The sequence below is a fragment of the Neoarius graeffei genome, chromosome 11, assembly GCF_027579695.1.
Source record: "Neoarius graeffei isolate fNeoGra1 chromosome 11, fNeoGra1.pri, whole genome shotgun sequence".
Taxonomy (NCBI): domain Eukaryota; kingdom Metazoa; phylum Chordata; class Actinopteri; order Siluriformes; family Ariidae; genus Neoarius; species Neoarius graeffei.
The window spans coordinates 79,996,304-80,020,835 of NC_083579.1; the positions used below are offsets into that span (position 1 = coordinate 79,996,304).

At 45.0% G+C, this 24,532-nt stretch overlaps 1 protein-coding gene across 3 annotated transcripts in view; it reads right to left on the reverse strand.

The window, feature by feature from the left end:
- Positions 1 to 24,532, reverse strand: part of rps6ka1 (ribosomal protein S6 kinase a, polypeptide 1) — a 195,540-nt gene that overhangs the window by 80,700 nt on the left and 90,308 nt on the right. Inside the window, exons 1-2 of one of the 3 annotated variants that reach the window (XM_060934766.1) lie at positions 8,874 to 8,958; positions 3,600 to 3,653 (exon numbers count right to left, since the gene is read on the reverse strand). The exons of 1 other annotated variant lie outside the window; for it this stretch is intronic. In XM_060934766.1, coding sequence (XP_060790749.1) covers positions 3,600 to 3,653; positions 8,874 to 8,915 — 96 coding nt within the window. In that variant the 5' untranslated portion in view covers positions 8,916 to 8,958. Of the gene's footprint in view, positions 1 to 3,599; positions 3,654 to 8,873; positions 8,959 to 24,532 lie in introns of those variants that run through there. One more of the 3 variants, XM_060934764.1, reaches the window with a different exon arrangement.

The following is a 24,532-nucleotide window of genomic DNA, read 5'->3' on the forward strand; positions in this document are numbered from 1 at the left end:
AAAGTACATCTTATCAAAGATGATGCTTAGTTTTTATTCTAATCAGGTTCTAATAAGCCCAAATAGCAAAAAGAAATAAAAAATGCATGTAAAAAAACAGCTTGGGCCTTAGGAGGTTAAAGCAATGTATTCAAAAGATGTCACACTGAATAGCGTTAGTTCTTTAACAGCCAGGTCTGAGCGATACACAACAGCCAACCCACCCCGTCTCCCTACTGATCTGGGTTTAGACAAGTAGGAATAACCAGGGGGAGTCCGCAAGTGTAAGTGCATGCATTCACCAGGATGTTGCCGGGTTTCTGAGAGACAAAACATGTCCATTTTCTTCTGGAGGATGAGGTTATTGATTAATGAGGTTTTATTGGCAATGGACTGTGCATTCAAGTGGGCGATGTTAAAGTAAGGACAAATTGGAGAGGAAGGCGCAGTCAGTATAGGAATACGATGAAGATGGTCATGATTTCTTCCTCTGCTGGCTTTTTTCAGGGGTCGACGAGCACAAGTACACAGAGTTGGAATTTGAGCATCACATCTGTAGATAAGTGACGGTCCTCTTTTGTATGTAACGTGGATGACGAGTAATTCCAAGTGAGTGGCATAGGCTATAAGACACCGAATCCAGAGGGGCGTGACGACGGAGTAGTTTGAGATCAGCCGAGGTGTATAAAGGCTGCATTGCCAGATGGTAAAAAGTACACATGCACAGCACAACACCAGAGCATGAAAAGGTGGCCTGAGAAGGCTTTAATCCAAAACGCCAGCAGTAATGACAAACACCAGACAGTAGAACTGTCACATACATCATACCACCACGCTAACGCTGCACGGTAGCCAACCAAACTCCCAACACAACCCAGCAAGAACTATGATCAACGCTAGTTTAATACACTTACCACAGAAACACACTGGCGAAAACAACGAGGCAAGAAGGTAAAGACACACTCACCACAGGTGTAGTCACTGTGAAGGAGAAGTTAGAAGGCTCATACAGGAGAAAAGTAGGTGTGCTAGGAGACAGACAGTAGAGCAGAGTGTACTGTCCAGCAAACATCAGCAATTGCAGCAATTTAGTCCAAAGTGTCAGTAAAAGTTCAGCAAAACTCCAGACAGTAAAGGTGAAAGTAATCCAATAGTGTCCTAGGAGTTCCCCAAAAGGAAAAACAGTTGAGAAAAACACCAGAGAGTAGCAGCAGCCAGACGTGCACAGCGTTCACTCAACTGGAAATGCGGGGATAGTGCGTCATGAACGCTATAGCTCGCGATGCTTTGCAATGTTAAATAGCCCTATTCAACACCACAACTGTAGTAAGCCATACTATGTCACGAACCGACTCAAAGAGAAACAACAACCATCATTACTTTAAGACATGAAGTGTCAATTCATAAAAATAAAGAAAAGCACTGAATTAGAAGGCGTGTCCAAACTTTTGACTGGTACTGTACACGAACATGGAGAGCTAAAGAGGCTTTTTCCACTCAGAAAATCTCATTATAAGAGTACACGTTCCTTATCGACCTGCTGGTGGCCCTCAACCTTCTTGCACTCGTCTTTTCAACATCTGTAAATGACAGTAAGGCTACATCCACACGACAATGGCAACGAGATTTTTTTTTTTTTTTTAAATATCGCGTCCACATGGGCAACAGATCAGTAAAATATCAGGTTCATATGGCAACGCAACGCTTTCTGAAAACGATGCAATACACATGCCACACCTCTACGTGTGCTGTAAGACAGTCCCATCGGAGACACCAGAACAATAGAAGTAGTAGACGCATGCGCATAAACCCCTTCTTCTGTAGCATTAGCCACAAAGTTTTGATTATTAATCAGTAGCGTAAAACGAAAGATGCGGAAAGAGGAATGAATGGGGGTAGATGGAAGCCGGTACGCCAACATTCTGATATCCTCCAGAATTCTTTAATGGTCCGGAATAAATTGAATGCTACACATTGATGGATTACTTTGTTCTTCTACGCCCTTTTTGAGGAATGTATTGTCGGACTTAAACCAACATCTGAAGAGGTGAGATCGCTCCTTTTTTTTTTTCTATTTTTGCTGGCGGGAATGTTTTTGTTTTTGGAAAGCGCACGGGCGGTGCATGGTTTGGTACTGCTTCCGCAGTGTTTGGACTAAAGACTCTGCCCTAAGGGCTATTCTCTCTCTCTCTCTCTCTCTCTCTCTCTCTCTCTCTCACTTTGCACCATTACACAATAAATATTCACAGTGAAAATATTTTGTAAGCGCGTTTCATGAACCAAGTTATAGGATTTGTTGACAACTCGCATCGAGTTCGTTACACTTCTACCCGGCGTGAAGCACTGACAGTCATGTGGTTGTGACATCATCATAAACAAATCCGTTCTACTCATCCAGACGACTTCGCAACGGCGCCGTTACCAGATTTTTTCACTCTGGAACCCGTTCTCAAAAGATTTCGTTTTGGGGCACCCAAAACGCCGGTGCCGTGTGGACGCCAGGCCGAAACGATAAACAATTTTATCAGATTCACCTGAATCCGTTGCCTAAGTGAACAGGACAGTACAGACAACAAGACGGTTCACTACAAACTACACACCACACATACGGATATACTACATGTTAAAAGATCAATAGGACTTTTTAATATATAACGTAAGCCTTAAAATAAAGCAGCTGCTCTCTGGAACTTAAATCTTATCAAAGTTATAATAAAACTCCACACAGGAGTATTTAGGCACATTAATGGACGAGAACATGGCAGATTAGAACAAGTGTAAAAAGACAAAAGATGGAAGGTTTTAGTTGATGTATCAGAAGAGAAGCTGTGGTTCCCCCCAATCCATCATTGTGGCTTGAAAGTGAGTGTTTAGCGATGTTTAGTTGGGGAGCTCACTGGTTAAGACTTTGAGGTTATGAGCTCAAGCCTCAACCGATAAGAACAAGCTCAATATCTAGTGCACATCTGTAAGGTTCTACTGGATACACACTGTGATTCTGACATGACACACTTGTTGCCATAGTGATGTAAATTTCTGATTGTGAGTGAAGGCTGATTACATGCATATCTGCTTAGTGATGCAAAAAGAAAGGGATCGTGAGTTAATGCAGAACTAAAAGTCCAAGGGGTGGAGCCTCAACCTGATACAACCCCTCCTATGGGCATAACCTTCACCCATAAGCTGTGGGACATGAAGCAGCACACTTCACACACTTCTCCAGGCTGAAACACACAGAACCGTCTCCGTCTGCTGGACTTCTGGCTTTGTCTAGGTAGGAGGAACAAGATAAGGTCCAGCTCCACCCCATGGACCTTTTTTTTGTTCTGCAGCATCAACTCATCCTGGTAATATACAGTAACCAGTCCTTTCATAACCTTTCTGCTCATCGCTGTTTAAAAAAAGAAAAAAAAAAAAGCAGCTTGAATACTGTGTACTCAAGACAAAAAAATAATAATGACCTGATGAGAACGCCTTGCAAGATTTCTCACGTCAAATACTCATGGCGCTGATTCACATACAGTAAAAGCTCATTTCTAAAACACATTTCAACAAATCAAATGACAGCAAATCAAGGGACCCTTAAAGCTCACGCTTACAAAGTGCAGGTGTGTTCTTACCTTCTTTTTAATACTGGCAAAGTCCTTCTCCACCCACGTGATGTCACACACTTTCTGGAGGAAGAATTGCACCATGTCAGAAAGAATCAGCCCCTCCCTCCTGACAGGACTAGTCATTTCATATGATGACACACACACACACACACACACACACACATATATGCAGGAAGAGCGACCACTATTGCCTCACCACTTATTTCCTATTTTCAACCTGAAAGAAGAATGAAACCGTTTCAACACGCCTGAGCTTTTCCAGTGTCTTGTTCAAAGGTGTCAGCTGTGCTCTGTCCTGAATACATGTCCATTTATTCTACTCACTAGAACATCATTTTGAGAAATGTCCCAAACTACAGAACACAAAACCTGTGATGCTGGGTACATATATCCAAGTTTGTGCCCATTTTAAGGCCTGGCTTCATTTACAAAAGTAGCACTGAAATAACCACGCGATAGAATCATGCATGACGAAATAACCAACTGAAAGTGTGAAGTAAGCTCGTCATCTTTCAAAGCCTCAAGTGCAGGATCCTGCTCTGTTCATACGAGCACCATCACATGCCTTCACGTTACTACAGCTGAGGTGTGTGACAGTACAAAGCTTACTTAAGGGGGCACTTCCTGCGTTTCTTCTGGTGTTCTGCTGTGCGTTGATTGAAACACAAAAACACTCAACGTTTAACCAAAGTCAGGCTGAGAGTAAAATGTCACGTGCAAATGCTGGTGCTGGAAAGGAGTTCAGAAGCTATAAATTAATTGCCTTAGCAGTGTGTGTGTGTGTGTGTGTGTGTGTGTGTGTGTGTGTGTCCTACAAAATACCCCTTCCTGTTTATGAAACACTCACCGCAGTCCGAGCACACAGGGCTACTTACACAAACATTACAAGGACACCAACTACCAAAAACCCCATCAATCTTTAAGTACTAACCCCATCATAAATGGTTACTAAACTAAAAGCACTAATCCCTAAAATAAAGTTACTGAATCAATCACAAGTCGTAAAATCAAGTGACTAATCCAACACATATTAATCCCTTATATCCGTTGCTACTGATAAAATCACTAATCCCCAACGTCAACAGTTACTGATCCAAAATGTCCTAATCCTTAAAAAAAACATACTGTTACTCATCTGGCAACTACACATATCCCGAAACATAACGTTATTCCAAAAACTACAACTCCCAAACATTAATAGTTTTGCATCAGTAACAGTCAATGTCAGACATCAACAGTTATGAATACAACTAATCCGTAGTATGTACTGTTACTAATCCAAACACTACACATCCCCAACATCTAGCTTTACTGGTGCAAAAACTACCAATCCCTAGGCCCGTCACGATAAATTTTGTTGGACGATATATTCTCAGAAATTATTGCGATAAATATTATTATTGTTGACGTGTTTTCAAGAAAATTTTATGCCACTAATAAAATAATAATAAATCATACAAACACACGCTTTCCAAGAACAGTAAACATTTTAAATTAAGTCAACTTATTCAATTCAACAGTGGAACGTAAAAAACACAAATAACCTAAAGAAATAAAATAAAACCACTCAACAAAAACAATAAATAAAATACAAATCTATGGCTCTTAAAAAATTGCACTTAATATTAACTTGGCACAGGGTAATAAAAAGACATTCTTTTCTTCACAGGTAACATTCTGCCAATCCGGTTTCTCAAAGATTAGCACCCAGATAAACAAAAAGTGCAAAGTAACAACGTGCTGCCAGCTGTCATTTGGATAAAGTTAACAACAATTCGAACAACATAACATGTAGGCAAGGGCGTAGGCTTGGTATTAACATTGGTGGGGGCATAAACCCAATGCCAACCTCCAGTGGCGCCAACTTCAGGTCAACATTATTTTGCTCCGTTGTGTTCCACCAAAAGAGTCTCCATCATCTCTCCAAAGGCCAGACTTTTAACATTTGAAGTTCAGAACTGTAGTAATTCATGAATAATAATAATAATAAATTCATTTGTCTCGTCGTCTTCCGCTTATCCAGGGCCGGGTCACGGAGGCAGCAGTCTGAGCACGGAAGCCCAAACTTCCCTCTCCCCAGACACCTCGGCCAGCTCCTTGGGAAGAACACCGAGGCGTTCCCAGGCCAGCCGAGACACACAGTCCCTCCAGCGTGTTCTGGGTCTTCCCCGGGGCCTCCTCCCAGGGGAATTAATTTGATTAATTGCAAATCTTGCATGTGATGATGAACTCATTCTACCAATTTGCAAATGTGTTTTCCAAGCGAATACCGCACTGACTGTCGGGAGGGTGTCTGTTCCTTTCCCTCATAAATGGAAGTAAAACCCATCCGGAGCCTTAAACACTGCGTTCCATGAGGCTGCAGGGGGAGTCGCTCTCTTCTGTGGGATCTTTAACTAGTTTAGAATGCCAGTTTAAGCTGATGTGTGATTGATCTAACGGTAAAACAGCACGAAGGCTCAAGAACTTTGACAAGTTGAAAGGCTACAATTTTACTTGGCAACAGAATGGATCTGAATTCTGATTGGTTGTTATATTATTGCCCTTTTGTTGTGTTCTTGAGCCCAGAGCGGGGGGAGGGGGGAGTGGCAGGGTTCTACAGAGAAAAGTTTTTGGCCTCCAGCTTTCAAATGAACCGCCTCGAAAACCAATCAGCTCAGCGGACGTGTGAACTCGGTATGTGACGTTTTCAAAAGAGAGGCGGAGTCACCAAAAATTTCTGATCCAGAAGGCGGAGGCTGTTCTGCTTATTACGTGAAAATGTTTGATTTGATTAAAAGGTGTCTGGGCCACAAACAATGTCCACGTCACCATCGAGTTGTTGTTTATACGTGTCATGTTACCCGAACTCGGTCAGGGCTCTGCAGGTCTTAACTGAAGCGCTTCAGATTCAGGGTTAGCGGGCTGCTAAAGTTTGCAGGCGCTTCACAAGCAAGACTCGGTGCAATATTAGCCAACATTAGCACAATCTGATATGATTTAATAATGTCTTTGGGACCTTAATGAACTCCAGTTGTTGTCGGTATCAAGTCGGATTGTTATTTACACGCCACACAAACTTAGAAAACAGTCATACTCGTATGTCGTCGTTGTCATTTTTACGCACGGAATATGAACTGATGTTAACTGATTAATTTTATGAGCTAATCTAACGTTACATTCCTCAAGGACCGTTTGCTAGCTTGCTAGTTAGCAGCCGGTCACTGCATTGCAACCGCACTTGCTAATTGACATGGTAGCCAAATTTGCTTGCTGTTTTCGTGACCACGCCCCCAGAGCGAATATTCATGAGTGAATTTTGCGTGGTGTTTTGCCCAGTGGAAACCTACAGTAACCCTTTGTGTACCGTGCATGGAGCGGGATTTTTTCCCCTTCTATCAGAAATATTGGTAGGGACACGTCCATACTGTCCGTACCCAATTCTACGCCTATGGTCTGTACAATGGAGCAACATGTTGTTGTCTTTTCCCCATTCAGTGGATACTTTAGCTGGATAACTGTTGCATGCTGGGAGGCCCCGCCTCTGACAGAGAGCGGCGCGAGACGACAGAAAACAGCACGGTATTTTATTCAGTCAGTGGGTCAAGCTAATACTCTGGCGACTTCCCTTTGTAGATGTACAGCACGTAAATGCCAAAATCGCAGCAAAAAAAAAATTTAGAGTTAATTTCCATTCACCGTACAATAAAGCACAAGTCTGTATATTGAATATCGCGACAGGCCCACCAATCTCTAAGATCAACAGTCACTAAAACAAAAAGTACTAATCCCCAACAGTTACTAATCCAAACACTATACATCCCCAACATCAAAATGTCACTGGTGTGCAAACTACCAATCCCTGATATCAACAGTAACTTTAAAAAAAAACTAATAATCCCCAACCCAAACAGTTACTAATCAAAACAGTACAAATCCCCAATATCAAGAGTCACTGGTTTGCAAACAAACAATCCTTAATGTTGACAGTCACTTTTTAAAATACTAATCCCCAACGCCAACAGTCATTAATCCAAACACTACAAATCCCCACATCAAGTGTTACTGGTGTGCAAACTACCAATCCCTAATGTCAAGTCACTAAACTGAAACTACTAATCCCGAACACCAACAGCTGCTAATTCAAACACTACACATCCCCAACATCAAGTATCACTGGTGTGCAAACTACCAATCCCTAATGTCAACAGTCACTAAAACAAAAACTACTAATTCCCAACACCAACAACTACTCATCCAAACACTACAAATCCCCAATATCAAGTGTTACTTGTGCACAAACTACCAATCCCTAATGTCAACAGTCACCAAAAGAAGAACTACTAATCCCCAACAACTATAAATTCAAACAATACACATCAATAACATTAAGGGTCACTGGTGCGTAAAATACCAATCCCTAATATAAACATGCACTACAACTACTAATCCCCAACTCAACAGTTACTAATACAAACACTATACATCCCCACCATCAAGTGTTACTGGTGTACAAACCACCAATCCCTAATGTCAAGTCACTAAACAAACAAAAAAAACTACAAATCCCAAACAACACATACTAATCCCAAACCAGCCACTCCCTGATATCCACAATTATCTAACATGAGTAATCCCTAAAATCAGTCACAAAACCAAAAACCCAGTTACTAATAAAAATTCTACTAATCCCAGTGAATAATGCAAAAGTTTTATCTAACATGCAAAACAAAGACACCTGTAACTATAAACAAGTCATTTACTGTATTTTAAACCGAGCACAGGACGAACCTCAAGACGCAAGAACCAGCAAAACACAACGGTTATAAATGCAAATTAACATTTCAGCTCCGCAGTCAGAGGAAGAGGGTACGACAATTTTCTCATCAAACTCAACCCCACCTATAACACAAATACGCTAACCACTGCAGCCCATCTCAGAAACATCACTTCGAGCTGTGTGAGGTGCTCAGTGGGGTGTTCGTGCGGAGGTGACGTGTGCGGAGGCTTTATGGTGGTTTTATGAGCGAGATGAGGTGTGGTGAATATTAAACAGGTGAGATCTTCCTTGGTCAAAGAAAAAACAGCTACAGGTGCTTCCTGTCCTACATATGATACACTACAGTTATGACTTCCTACACACACACACACACACCCAATAACTCCGAATCCTCGTGTAGCACAGACATGTACAGTAGCTACATGTCTGTTACTACATGCTGTAATGATCTCTATTCTGTTTCACTCCACTCTTCTCTCCCTCTCTCTGCTAAGTGGATGGATAGAGCAGAGTAAACTTGCCTGAGGCTCACGCTGTTTGGTACGAAAGATGTGTCTCCACATGTCCGAGCCCACTGCTGACACAGAGACCAATGACAGACTCGCAGCTCACACACACATTCACATATACACCCACAGTCAGAGGGTTTAAAAAAAAAAAAGGGGAAATGCAAATGTGTGTGTGTGTGTGTGTGTGTGTGTGTGTGTGTGTGTGTGTGTGTGTGTGTGTGTGTGTGTCAGAGAGAAGAGAGAGGATGGGTGACTGATGTCCAAACAAATATTAGAACTTTCTAAGGAAACTTCAACTCATGAGCCGCGTCACCCAATGACCACACACACACACACACACACACACCTATCTACTGTATGTTAACTGCCAGTGTATTAGTGTAGATAAATAAACTTAACACTGATATCAGGATCAACTCACCTGCTCAAACTTTTCCCACCAACTCCGTACCCTTAACCCAAAACCTGATATTTTTAACCTTAACTTCAGGACCTAAAACCAAAAACTTGCTCCATCCCATAACTTGCTGCATCCATTTACATCAGTGCCTAAACACACACACACACACACACACACACACACACACACACACGAAGTGGCTGTAAAAATATGGAAAGGGTGGAGGGTTTGGGGTTCATAGCCAGAAACCTTGCTGTCAGAAACGTGTGCGCGCACGCACCTATTTTCATACCCATTAGCATCCACTGGACATGAATATGCATAAAAATATTAATGGAGTGGGATAATAAGAGGAATCACTCTTAATGAAGGCCTCTCTCACACTCACTCACTCACTCCCACAAAGCACTCCATTACCAGAACATAGCGCACACTGGTTTCAACTGCTAAGTAAAATGTATTTCTCCTATTGACCACTAGGGGTCAGGAGCACATTCACTAAAGCCAAAGGCCTGGCGGATGAAAGAGCCTCCACTTTTCCTCATTAATCTCCAACAGTAAAACCCAGAGGAGGGATTACAGGGTGAAATAGCAGGTATGGAGAAAGATTAGTACCGACAGTTAAGTGAACCGAAGGGAGATAAGCTTCAGAGGAACGAAACTGGAGGGAAAGGAGAACAAAAAGTCTTTTAATGTGGATTTAAATTAGACTCTGATACCAGAATTCTGATACGAAGTCTCAGTGGATCTGATGTGTTCTTGCCTCACTTGTTGTCTCTCGTCTGTGTGGAAGTGGTAGATTCACGTACAGATAGCGAGGGGCTCTCTTTAGGAGCTCTGTGATGGTGTTAAATGCAAAGCTAAAATCCTCACGTGACCGGCGATATACGAGTGTCAAGAGAACATGAAGCGATTTTACTCAGAACGTTGTCGAACAGCAGGTCTTTTATCAAACAGACAGACACACAGCACTCATCTAACACAAGTCCCTGCAGGCAGAGACGATTCTTCAAAGCTTTCCCACGCAAGACACAGGGCACTCTCATTTTTAGGGTGCACGCGCATGCACATGTAGTGTTGCTCTCCTGCTCTATATCCTTCTGTAAACATTTCCTCCACCAATCATAATTTCTCACAAACAGAAAAAAAAAATTCCAGCTGCAACCCCAATGACCTCTTTAGACAAACCCCACTGAACCCACAGCTGGAGATCATCAATTTTCTTCATATCACATGGATATTTTTAACTTTAACACGCAACCAGGAGCCAGTTTTCTCGCTTATTCGAGAGAGGAGCTGCTGGCCCTGAAAACAATGGGACGAGCCGGGATACGACACCTCATCCCGGCGGAGCTGAGGAGGAGACCCAGGGGCTGCAAAGCCAGGGCTAAGCTAAAGGCTAGGCTAGCGGACAACCGGCGGCATTGCAAACCATCCATTCCCTCCATCATCATGGGGAATATGAACTCGCTGCCGAACAAGGTCAAAGAGCTATCCGCACTGAACAACCAGCGGATTTACCGGGAGAGCAGCTTATTTATCTTTACGGAGACATGGCTAACACACCTTGTACCGGATGCTAACGTGGACCTGCAGGGATTCACTGCTACGAGAGCCGACAGAGACACTAAAGCATGCGGGAAAGGCAAAGGTGGGGGACTCAATCTATGTAAACAACTGCTGGTGTTGCCCGGACTTGGAGCTGCTAGCCGTTAGCCTGCGGCCATATTATCTGCCGAGGGAGTTCAGTCACGTGATCACCATCTGGATTTACATCCCTCCGAGGGCAGACACAGCCGCTGCATGTGAGAGGATTCACTCTGTCACAGCACCCTGAGGCATTTATCATCATTTCTGGGGACTTTAGTCACGCTACTTTGGCTGCTTTTTACCAGGTTGTGGATTGTCCAACAAGGAACAACAGGACAATACATAGTTTGCACATGATATCACAGACTCGGGGATTCCCTAGTGGCGGCCATCTTGTGGGTCAAGCTTACCGTACGGGTCACTGAGCACACATTGTAACGCGTGAGTACAAATTCTTCAAAAGAACCCAAGCAGGCTATTTAAAGCTAGCAATGGTGCACACCTGTTGTATTCACGGCTGTCGTAATAGGTCAGATGATGACGTCAAGCGGAGCTTTTATGGAATTCCCACTGTATGGGAGCACGAAGGCGAGCAAACAAAGAAACTCAGCATACAAAGGAGAAATCTATGGCTTGTGAGAATCAACCGCAAGGATTATCAGCCTTCCAAACACAGCAAAGTCTGCTCCGGTCATTTTATAAGTGGTAAGTTGTTTAAATAAACAATCAATTGTGTTTAAGTTTGTTTTTGGAAACCAAAACATCGTGTCAACAATCTCTGGAGAATGCCTAACTGGAACCGCTGAGTGTACGTTTACATTGTAATGTACACTTAATATCGCTCGTTTGTCACGTTTCTATTTGACACTCGTCACTTCACTCACGCAAGGGTCATTTTTGAAAAACATTTTAGGTCTATTCTGTATGATTTGATTTGTGTTTAACTTATTACGGTTGCATAACATTCAACAGTCTATTTAATGCTAGAATATATAAAGTTGTATATATCAGACAGCCTTTAAAGTTTGATGAAGTCAGTTTCAGGCTTTGGAGCAGGCTTTGGCAGTTTCAGGCTTTGGCAGCCCTGCATAGTCACCTGAAAATGCATCTTTGTCCACTTCGTAGGGGTCAATTCCCCCAATCAAGGCCAGTTTGGCTGCATACCGTTGTCGTGAGATGTCGTCTAATGTATCTATATACTTGTGTTTGCTTGATTTTGCCGACATTGATCTTTATTTTAGAAAACTGACTATATAACTTCATAAACTCATCTGAGATAACGTAGCCGGTAATGGCGATGGTCCGTTTTGTTTGACCCACAAGATGGCGGCTGGAGGGCGTTCCCCGGAATGCCGTGACGTCAGTGAAAACTATGTATTGACTTGCTGTATGCTAATGTGAGGGATGCACACAGAGTCACACCCCTCCCCCCACTAGGGAAGTCTGACCACAACCTGGTTCGTCTACAGCCGAAGTACACCCCCCTGGTCCAAAGGCAGCCTGCAACAACTAGCTCCATCAGGAGGTGGTCCCCTGAAATGGAAGATGCCCTCAGAGATTGTTATGACACCACGGACTGGGATGTGCTGCTTAGCCCACACTGTGAGGACATAGAGGGGCTGACACACTGTCTGACGGATTACCTCAACTTCTGTGCAGACATGGTCTCCCCTGCTAAGTCTGTACAGTGTTACCCTAATAACAAGCCATGGGTAACACAGGAAGTCAAAGTGGTCCTCAGCAGGAAGAAGGCCTCCTTCAGGAGCAGAGACAGGGAGGCGATGAAAGCAGCACAGCAGGAGGTGAAACGCTGCATGAGGGAAGCTAAGGACAGCCACAGGAGAAAGGTGGCGCAGAAGCTGAAGGAGAACAGCATGAGGGAAGTCTGGGAAGGTGTGAAAACCATCACAGGCCACAACAAAAAGACCAGAGTCGTTGAGGGGACAGTGGAGAGGGCAAACGAGCTGAATGGATAGATTAGGGATAAAATTAGCTCATGTTTTAAGTTGTTCAAATTCTGTAAAGCTGCTTTGTGACGATGTTTATTGTTAAAAGCGCTATACAGATAAACTTGACTTGACCGACTTCTTCAACCGGTTCAGCCAGCCCACATCCCCCCCCACCCTCCCCCTCACTGCAGCCATCTCTCCTTCTTCCCTCAACATACCTTCCCCACAGTCATCGCAGCAGCCCCCTCCTCCCCCTCCTCAACACAGACTCCTCCATGCATCACTGCAGACCAGGTCAGAGGTCAACTGAGGAAGCTTCACCCCAAGAAAGTAGCAGGCCTGGACAAGGTGTGTCCCCGACTACTGAAGACCTGCGCTGCTGAACTGGGCAAACCACTCCAACGCATCTTCAATCTCAGCCTGCAGCTGGGGAGAGTGCCCACCCTCTGGAAGACATCATGCATCGTTCCAGTTCCTAAGAAGAACCGGCCCAGCAAGCTCAACAACTTCCAACCGGTGGTACTTCACATCTGATGAAGACGTTTGAGTGGCTCTTCCTCAGTCTCCTCAGATTTGAGGTGCAACATGCCCAGGACTGTCTGCAGTTTGCGTACCGGGCAGGTGTTGATGTGGAAGATGCCATCCTCGACCTGTGACACTGAGCCAACTCGCATCTGGATAAGGGAAATGGCACAGTGAGGATCCTCTTCTTGGACTTCTCTCCTGCTGCCCCCCTTTCCCCCCTCCCCTCTTCCCCATATCTTATTATTTTTTATATTTGTATATGTAAATACTTAATTTATCTAGAAGTTGCTCGAATCTTAATTTCCCTGAGGGAACCCTCCCAAAGGGATCAATAAAAGTTATAATCTAATCTGAGTGTCTTCAACACCATCCAGCCCCTTATGCTTCAGGACAAACTGAACAGGATGTGAGTGGACCCCTGCCTGGTCACCTGGATCTCCAGCTACCTCACGGACAGGCCGCAGTACGTCAGGCTGAAGGACATCACTTCTGACACTGTGATTAGCAGCACTGGAGCACCCCAGGGCACGGTGCTGGCCCCTCTTCTCTTCACCCTGTACACCGCGGATTTCTGCTACAACTCGGAGCTATCACATCCAGAAGTTCGCCAATGACACAGCCATCGTTGGGTGTATCAGTGATGACAGAGAAGAGGAGTATAGGAGCCTGGTGAGGGACTTTGCCGTTTGGTGCAACAGGAACCATCTGCAGCTCAACACCTCGAAGACCAAGGAGCTGGTCATTGACTTTGGGAGGTCCAGACCAAGGTCACGACCAGTTCTGATCGAGGGAGTCGAGGTGGAGGCTGTGGATTCCTACAAGTACCTCAGGCTGTGGCTGGACAGCAAGCTGGACTGGACTTGCAACACCAACCACTTGTACAGGAAGGGACAGAGCAGGCTATACTTCCTGAGGAGGCTGTGGTCCTTTAACATCTGCAGGAAACTCCTGTGGATGCTCTATCAGTCCGTGGTCACCAGTGTCCTGTTTTACACCGTGGTGTGCGGGGGGGGGGGGGGGGGGGCACCCATGTGCAATATAAACGTGCAATACCTCTCCTGCTGGACTTTTTTTCCCCACATCTTATTCTTTTTTATATTTGTATGTAAATACTTAATTTATCTAGAAGTTTTTTCTCCATTTTCTATTTATCCTGTAATGATGCTGCTGGAATTTTAATTTCCCTGAGGGAACCCACCCAAAGGGATCAATAGAGTTCTATTCTAATCTAATCTCAGTTAAACAAAGCTAAAAGTACACCACTTCCCAAAAGTCTGCAGTCCTCCGCTCCCCCGCAGCCCGCCTGCAGTCCCCCGCTCCCCCGCCTCCAGTCCCCCGCCTCCAGTCCCCCGCTCCCCTGCAACCCGCCTCTCGCCTGCAGCCCCCCGCTCACCTGCAGCCCCCCGCTCGCCTGCAGCCCCCCCTGCAACCCGCCTCTCGCTTGCAGCCCGCCCGCCTCTCGCCTGCAGACCCCCTGCAACCCGCCTCTCGCTTGCAGCCCGCCCGCCTCTCGCCTGCAGACCCCCTGCAACCCGCCTCTCGCCTGCAGCCCGCCTCTCGCCTGCAGACCCCCTGCAACCCGCCTCTCGCTTGCAGCCCGCCTCTCGCCTGCAGCCCCCCTGCAACCCGCCTCTCGCCTGCAGCCCGCCTCTCGCCTGCAGCCCGCCTGCAACCCGCCTCTCGCTTGCAGCCCGCCTCTCGCCTGCAGCCCTCTGCTCCCCTGCAGCCCGCCTCTCGCCTGCAGCCCCCCTGCAACCCGCCTCTCGCTTGCAGCCCGCCTCTCGCCTGCAGACCCCCTGCAACCCGCCTCTCGCTTGCAGCCCGCCTCTCGCCTGCAGACCCCCTGCAACCCGCCTCTCGCTTGCAGCCCGCCTCTCGCCTGCAGACCCCCTGCAACCCGCCTCTCGCTTGCAGCCCGCCTCTCGCCTGCAGCCCCCCTGCAACCCGCCTCTCGCTTGCAGCCCGCCTCTCGCCTGCAGCCCCCCTGCAACCCGCCTCTCGCTTGCAGCCCGCCTCTCGCCTGCAGCCCCCCTGCAACCCGCCTCTCGCTTGCAGCCCGCCTCTCGCCTGCAGCCCCCCTGCAACCCGCCTCTCGCTTGCAGCCCGCCTCTCGCCTGCAGCCCCCCTGCAACCCGCCTCTCGCTTGCAGCCCGCCTCTCGCCTGCAGCCCCCCTGCAACCCGCCTCTCGCTTGCAGCCCGCCTCTCGCCTGCAGCCCTCTGCTCCCCTGCAACCCGCCTCTCGCCTGCAGCCCTCCACTCCCCTACAGTCCACCTCTCTTCCCAGTCCCCCGCTCCCCTTCAGTCCTCCATTCCCCTACAGTCCACCTCTCTTCCCAGTTCCCCTACAAACCCCCTCTCGCCTAAAGTCCTCTGCTCCCATCCAGCTCGCCTCTTGCCTAAAGTCCTCTGTTCCTCTACAATCCCCCTCTCACCTACAGTCCTCCATTCCCCTACAGTTCACCACATTAGATTATCCATCCTGCACCCAAGTACATTTGACCCCCAAAGTCCAGTTCAGTTGACTAGTGTGATGGCTGCATTTTGTGGTCAGGTGCTGTTCGGTAACTGCATGGAACTCAAACGCTATAGCGTGCACTTTTCAATTCACTGGAGAATATTTGGGTTAATAGTGGGTCTGAGTCTCACCTTACTGATGAACTTGAGTTGTAGTTGGCAAGTAAAGCTGCATCATGATGTAAGCACATTCGGGACAGGAATCTAAATTGCAGTCTGAGTGCGGGCGGGAGGGCGTTGCTCTTGGGAGCAGTACAAAGCAATCATTCCTAGTGTGAGTACGCCCCAAGTCCTCCACTCCCCATCTCGCTGAAAATCTGATGCACCTCTACAATTCACTTCATGCCTAAAGTCCTCTGTTCCCCAACAGTCCACCTCTTGACTACAGTCCAGCACTCCCCTAAAGTCCACCTCCCTCTCCTAAAGTTTACCTTAAGGTAAATTTGATCAACTGTGTCATCACAAACAGGCTCCAGAGTGTAGTGGGAGGGTTTTTTTTTTTAATGAGAACAGAATCATTAACAGCTGATTAAACATCAGTGTCAATCTTCATAATCTGCTTTATATTTAGTTGTTCTTTTCGCTTACAGAGTGCGGGCTGTATTTAGACTGGACGACTTAAGTCCACAATATTTACCTCAGGGAAGGTTACATATTCAGAAATGGGTTATGCAGCTGCTCAAATTGGTTTTCTGAGTATCCCATTCAGATTACACAAAATCACTTGTGTGTAGTTCACACCTCTGGTTGCCAGATTTCTCTTGTGGGCCTTTTCCACTACCCTTTCTCAGCTCACTTCAGCCCAACACGGCTCGCGTTTCGACTACCTCAGAGCAGCACGACTCAGCTCACTTCAGCCTTACTCAGCACCCAAAACTCGCACGGTTTTGGAGTGGGGCTGAAGTGAGCCAAACCGAGCCGAGTGGGGCTAGGGGCGTGAGGAGACACTCCCCTGTGCACTGATTGGTGAGGAGGAGTGTCCTCACATGCCCACACGCCCCGCAAGCACGCTGGGATCTGTAAACACCGTAAACCAGGAAGAAGAAGAATTACGACAAAGAAGAAGAAGAAGATCAGAAAACTAGAAGATGGAAGACCAACCCAAGCGAGGAAAGGCCAGCCAGTTCATTGTTTACTATCCGGGTCGTGAGACTACCGCTTAAAAGGTCACTGATGTCACTGTTTGCGCCGCCTAATGACATCACGTGACGTCCACCCACTTTCGCTAACTCCACCCAATGTGTCCACCCACTTCCAGCCAGCACGGTTCAGCGCGGTTGTAGTCGAAATGCAACTCCAACAGCCCCACTCAGCTCGACTCAGCACGGCACGGCTCAGCCTGACTCAGCCGCGTTGGTAGTGGAAAAGCCCCATTGGATCCATTTAAGATTATACTGGATTACATTTGAGTCAAGAAAAAGGCCTTAAGTTTAAGCTTTATAATCAAAAAATGAACCAGGCAGAGACAACTGGCCTTCATTTGCATACTAAAACATTATTTTATGATGTAATAACACTTGTCCATCACTGGTTTAATACTAAAATGTTACGTTACGTGCGAGAGATCCCACTGCTTCAAATGTATTCTTCATACACACGGAGACAAATGTGTATGCATGTGCGCACACACACACACACACACACACACACACACACACACAGAGCAAACGTGTTAATTGTTTTTAATGCCTTGGTGTACAACAGTTAAGTCAGAAGCTTATTGACATTCAACCTTCAACATGCAGAACATTGACCTCACTGCATTCCACTCATCACAATTTATGTCATGAGCATGTCAGGGTCAAAAGTCAAACTGTGAGCTCCCTATGATGGACACTAAACAAGAAGTAAAAGACTGAAAGGTTTCCAGACGCCTCAAAAGGCAAAAAAAACCAACAACACTTAATTTAGTGAGGTGCTTGGAATAAATCTGACTGAACGACTGTCTGAGCCTCACGCAGGTCCTGATTGTCCGTGTTTCACTAGTGGAGTGATCTAATCCCACAGGATCATGAATGAACACGTGTTTATAAGAATGAAACGTGAACGAGGACTTGGAAAACAGAGACGAGGAGTGAACAAATGAAAAGGTGAGAAAGAGAATTAGAGAGAAAGGAAATGAAGATTGAGAGAGATAGCATGAGCGAGAGAATGAATGAGATCTATTGAAGACAAAGAACGAAGAGCAGGGAAAAAAAAGGCTGTAGCGTAACCATAGTGATGCGAATGAGCTCAGTAACCATGACGACACACTGCTATGTGATAGCGTCCAACGACAGACACAGACACACAAAATAAAGGTTGATGATTGAATGAATGAATGAATGAATGAACGTGATTAGTGAAGGTGATTGTTTTGTTTCTTGCGTAATGATGTAGATCGCCTTCGCAAGCAGTTCAAGAGGCTGGAAATGAGTGCGTGTGAAAGATTTTTAAATTACTGACAGCAGAACTCAAAAGGAGGGGAAAAAAAGGAAAAGGTGAAAATACAGACTAATCTTACAACTATAAACCTCCATCTGACCACACTGACCTGATCAGTTCAATGTCTCGGTAACATTCGCCAATCAAGATTAAAGCTCATCACCTCCAACTGCTCATCATGCCATAACATGGAGATCAGATCAGACCGGACTGTCCTCCTGTTATCGCCACAGAGGGTCAAAATGACTGCATTAACCAGGCAGGAGGCTTGCAAGAATCTCAACTGCAACTTTTCTGTCTCAGAAAAACGAGACAAAAATCAAAAATGTTCCATGAAAAGAACTTCAGCTCAACGTTGTGCATCAGGTTGCACAAGACTCACAGCACTTGTGAGTAAAAACATTGTTGCTCGGCAGTTTACCATCAGCTTATACTTGTGCTTAATGCTAACAGTGATTCTTGTGGTCTGTGGATTACAGATAGGGGGTCCAAGTTCTTGCATTTGTAGTATTTGAAATCACAACCAGCCATTTTGACAAATCCCTGGAATTGAATCCCATCTTCAATAACCTGAAATCCAACAGGTTTATAAATATCAACTTGGACCTAATGTGCTGTGAATGGAATGTTCAGGAATGAAAAGCTCCATGGCTCCAATAAACAATCAAAACATTACTTTATAGTAATAGTCATAGTTAGTGTTGCCAGAGTCCCTGCTTGCACTCAATGCAAAATGTACACTGTTCTTGTCCATTAGGTGACATTGGGCATACCAAAAAACCCAACCCAACCCACCCCGCCTCTTCCCTCTGTCTCTGTCGAGTTACATGTCAATCCTGAGACACTGGTAAGATGCTGAACCTCTTCTGCTCCTCAGACCTGCCTGATCCATCCTGATGAGGCTCCAGCCAGAAGCAGCCATCACATCGCTCCTGTGGAGGACAGCCCCATATGGACAGTCGAAAGTCTCCCTTGAAAGACACTCTGGACACTCACGCTACGTTCACACTGCAAGGCTTAATGCTCAATTCTGATTTTTTTGTGAGGTCGTTCACATTAACAAATATATGCGACTTGTATGTGATCCTCAGTATGAACGAAAAGCGACCTAAAAGTGTTCCGCATGCGCATTGCAGGATACGACGACGTCACACGCAGTGAGCATGGCCAGTGTTTACGGAAGTAAAACCGCCTGGTTGCGGTATGACCCATCCAATCTAGCTTGAATAGCTGCATCCCCCCAAATGGAAATCAGCTCCCTAACCTCTGCGTCCTTCCATTGAGAAGATTCAGAACCTTCACAGCCCGAAGCGTCCCTCGCATTGATGTCATGCGCAGGGGCGCAGATACGTTTTTTTGAACTGGGGGGGACAAAGCTGCCAGCAAACCAACCCCAACCCCGATATGCCTGTCAAACTTGTTGTTAGTAACCATAGCAACCAAGCTTGAGCTCGCAACCTGTGCAGTCTGTGCAGCTCAACCAACCGAATATCAGTCTTTGTTTTGTTTTATGTGAGTTGTTGCAACTATGTATACACTGCTGTGCACCTCAATAAACCGAATGGTAATTAGTCTTTTGATTTTTCCGTGAGGTTTGCCTTATACAAAGAAAGACAGCATAGACGTTTTTTCCTCCCTATAAGTGGGGGGGACCGAACGAGGTGAATTTAAATCTGGGTGGGACGAGTCCCACCCTCTATCTGCGCCCGTGATTATGCGCCATGTTGTTCTAACTTTTTTTGAGAGACCCGCCGCCTACTTCAGCGCAGAATAGTGACGTTTGTGGCTTGTTGATGACGTGTAAGTCGGATGAATGCGACCTGGCGGTTCAGACTGAAGTCGCATATGAAAAGAGCAGATAGGAATCGGAATTAGGACCACATATCCAAACGGCCTGGGTCGGATTTGAAAAAATCGGATCTGTGTCGTTCATATTGTCAATAAAAGATCGGATACAGGTCACATATGGGCGAAAAGATCGGATTTGAGTCACTTCAGCCTGCAGTGTGAACGTAGCCTTACAGTCAGTGCGTTTACATGCACATCCAAATCGAGCTACTGTCGGTAATCGAGCAAAGGGTCCCAGCAGGGGTGCCAGAGAAATCCAATCCTACATGCAACTGTGAAATCAAGCTATTGTGTGAGGTGCATTGTGCACCCGAGCCACAGGTGGCGCTACACGCCCCATCGTGTTGGTACACTTCCGGTTGTCGTCATGAAGAAGAGCTATAGTGTTGCCAGATACTGCTGACGTTTTCCAGCCCAAAACATGTTCAAATCTGCCAAAATGCACTTAAAATCTGGCAACACTGGCAGTTCCGTGCTCAAGCTGTTAGGCTTGCTCTAACAGACTGTATGGCTACAAACTGTCCTGCGCAGACCACTGTTTTGTAAGACAACTGATTTTGCACAATTGTATATTTTTCTAAAGTCCATTTTTTGCTTACAATTTAACTTATGTCTTAATAAACACACAAAGTTCAATTGTTTTGTTTTTATTGACATTCTTCAGATGTTGGACATGCACACACATATACACACACACACACACACACACAAATACAATGACTTGTTTATGTACACAATTCACAGCTATGCAACAGCTGTACAGATGTATTTGGTGATACAGTAAGTGAGCTAAATTTTAACAGTGCAAACAATGCCACAAAAAGAAAAGATTCATGCCGTTGTCATGATTCGTTGTCATGCCGACCGAGGCTGTTGTGTTTCCCGCTTGTGGTCTCGTCACTCGTCACTTCCGGAAGGGGCAGTAAGTAGCTTGACTACTAGCTCGATAGGGTTTACATGCACTAAGTAGCTCGGCAGAAATCGCATAATCTAGGTCGTGTAGCTCGATTCCGAGAAATCAAGTTCGGTTCAATTTCAGCCGAATTAAGGTGTATACATGGCATTTTGAACTCTGATTTCAGTCGAGCAACGGCAGAAATTCGATTCTCTCTATGTGCATGTAAACGCACTGAGTAATGCTTTAATAGCAGACGACTACAATTACCATGATAACTTTAGGACTGCAGTTGCCATGAACAGTTTTACACTCAAGTCTCCATCAATGAACAGTTTATAACTTCTTCAAAACAGACTTCCTGTTAAAACTATAATGAATTTCCTGGTTTCACAGTTATACTTTGTGACTCTATAGGACACAGTTATAGAAGCAAGTTATTTATAAATCTGTTATGAGGATGGGTTCCCTTTTGAGTCTGGTTCCTCTCAAGGTTTCTTCCTTGTGTCATCTGAAGATGAGGTTTTTTTCCTTGCCACAGGCTTGCTCATTGGGGATAGATTTGGGATAAAATTAGCTCATGTTTAAAGTCTTTAATTTTCTGTAAAGCTGTTTTGGGACAAATGTTGTGAAAAGCACTGTACAAATGAACTGACTTGACTTTACATGTCCAAATAATGAGCCCAACAGTTGAATAGTGTAAGTAATGCTGTATACTTACCTTGGAAGTGGGAACTGAGCTACAAAGTGAGGAAATACCATGAACACCTCTGTATTCATCAACAGGCTAGCTGAACTCACAGGTAAGGAGACCATCTTGAGTTTACGAGCAAGAATTCCGAGTTAAACAGGCCTTTTCTCGGGTTCTTCCTAGTCTGGTTAACACCAGACCATATCACAAGTGAAATATGGTCTGGAATCCACCTATTGAATTTCTCGTAGGGGAGGTGTGGTTTACGATTGTCAACGGCCATTTATTGGACGTTGCGAATGTCTATCATTTGGCGTATACGTAGCCCATGGCCAATCATGGCAGTTGTACCCGATGACGTAGTTAGAGCGACGAAGAAGAGAAGGAAAGAGAAGGCAAAACAAAAATAGACTGTAGCGCCAAACGCTGTTCTTTTTTTAAAACAAACTTTCGCTCTAAACTATTCAGAACAGTGTCTAAAGCTTGATCGAAAGTTTGGTTCGTATCGCTCGCCGCCATGTTAAATGTGATCCGTAAACAGTCCCAAATAAACTACAAGCTTCCGTTTATCGAGTAGTACGCGTCACCGTCTTTCCACCCCTCCCCACTCTCTGATTGGCTCCCTAACTCAGGCGAGCCTTTAGACCATGGTTTCCATGCTGTCTTTTCAGATTGGAACGATTGTGCAAAGCAGCATGGGATTTCCCAGACTAGGTTCTTCCTAGTCAGAGGTCGGAATTTCCGAGTTCTAGTCAAATGTTTAAATCTGTGCTCTGGGGATCTGTAGAGTTTATTTTACAGTGAAGGAAAGTTGGTTGTCAAACAGTTTGAGAACCCCTGGCCTAGAATCTTCACTCTAATTAGATATTAATTAGACACATGCAGTGACCTGTACACATAGTTATTATACTTAGGGGTCCAAGCACCAAAGTCAACTCGGAGTTCATGTGTTCCGTTAGTGGGAGGTTCAGCAATAGAAGAAAAAGCAACAGAAAATTATTAAATGTTCATGAAACAAATCCATACTGAGGGGGTTTGTGGAAAACCACTGGTTTAGATATCATGAGGTGTACACTTTTTTTTTTTTTTTACTTTAGTGTACCGCAAATGTGTGTGTGTGTACTACCGTACGTTATTCTATCCACATGCACTGGATACGAGCAATCGCACGCTCTGATCGGCTACTCTACTACTAGGATATCAGCTCATATACCATGTGTAGAGAAAAACAAAATGGCAGAGTGCATCAAGTCAGATACATCACTTTGTTATCAAGTATTTAAAAGAAACAGAAACACGAATAGTCCCCCCTCCCCCCAGTATCTCCTGCTCCACACTCCAGCCCAGTTGATGGCAGTAATGCACCTTTAAGTTGGTTTGCTAAACACCGCAAAACCCTACAGAAGAAGAAGAAAATAGCAGAGCATGTTGCTGAACCAACCGAGGATGAAATAAAAACTCCTACTCAAAAAATAAATAAATAAAAGCAACAAAATATGGAATAAAAGTATTTGATGGTAAGAACATGTCTTTTTTTAAATTGTTCAAGAATTATTGCATTTTTCACAAATTGCTCCTGTCATTTCACCGGTTTGTTTACATTCTAAGTGGAAATGATTTTGTCGGATGTTTTGTATAAAGTTTTTATTTATCAAACTTGCAAAAAATAAAAAAGATGCTCCGTTTCTCAAAATCCAGTGAATGTGGATAGAATAAAACAGTTATTCCACTCAATCTCGTTCGCTACATGCCTTGTTGGCGATCAGCTCATGTACGATTCGATTTCATGGAATAACTATTGATTATAGAGGGGGCCGGCCCATGGAGTCACTACAGACCCAGAGACACTTGTGGTTCTAATTCTGGTCTCTCTCTCTCTCTCTCTCTCTCTCACACACACCCACCCCACCCACCCTCGGGTTTGGAGGACGCTTGGTGACCGTAAACTGGATGGCCAGTGTCTGCAAAAAGGCGCCTGATTCAAGCCAGAAGCAGCTCAATTAAACAATAAAACCATCAAATCCAGGACAGAGCTCCATAATTTACCATCTCTCTCACAAAACAGACCAGACGCATCACTCGACAATCAATATCACAACTACAGATGCAACTAGCAGCTCTATTCCACCCGTCGGTAACACTCAGTCATTCTAAAAGTTTAAACTGAATAAAAAAATGTATGATGCGTTCACACTGCTTACAACCTTACAACTTATTTCTCTCATTACTTTAAGATGAAGCTCAAAACTAAAACGGGGGGGGGGGGGGGGGGGGGGGGGGGACACACTCATCTCTCATTTCCTATGAAGTCTATATTCACAATCCATTGCTCTGCTTCTAATTTGGTCCTCATGGCTGCATCTGTTTTTCATAAACTCCATAAAAATCCCTCCACTAAATAAAGAAACCCCCCACAATGACAGGGCATGATGCATCAGGTTAAGAAAACAGTTTGAGCTGTGCTGTAGGAAGAAAATAATTCAGTTCCACAGGCTGAACTCTTATCGCACAGGAAATGGCCAGTGAGTAGAATGATTAATTTAATAACAAACACCATTTCATGCTTTTTATACATTTGCGTTTAATGTTACTCCGTGAGACGTCTGGGAAACGAGTTACTTCTTGTTCTCGCTTCTCTTACTTAAGCACAAGCCAGAATGCTGTTGAAATGAATACGGAGGAACGATATGGCCGGGTTACTGACGCAGGTTAGGCTATGATGGAACATCAGACAATCTGATATGATGAGAAACAGTTAATGTGTAACTCCATCTCATCTCATTATCTGTAGCTGCTTTATCCTGTTCTACAGGGTCGCGGGCGAGCTGGATCCT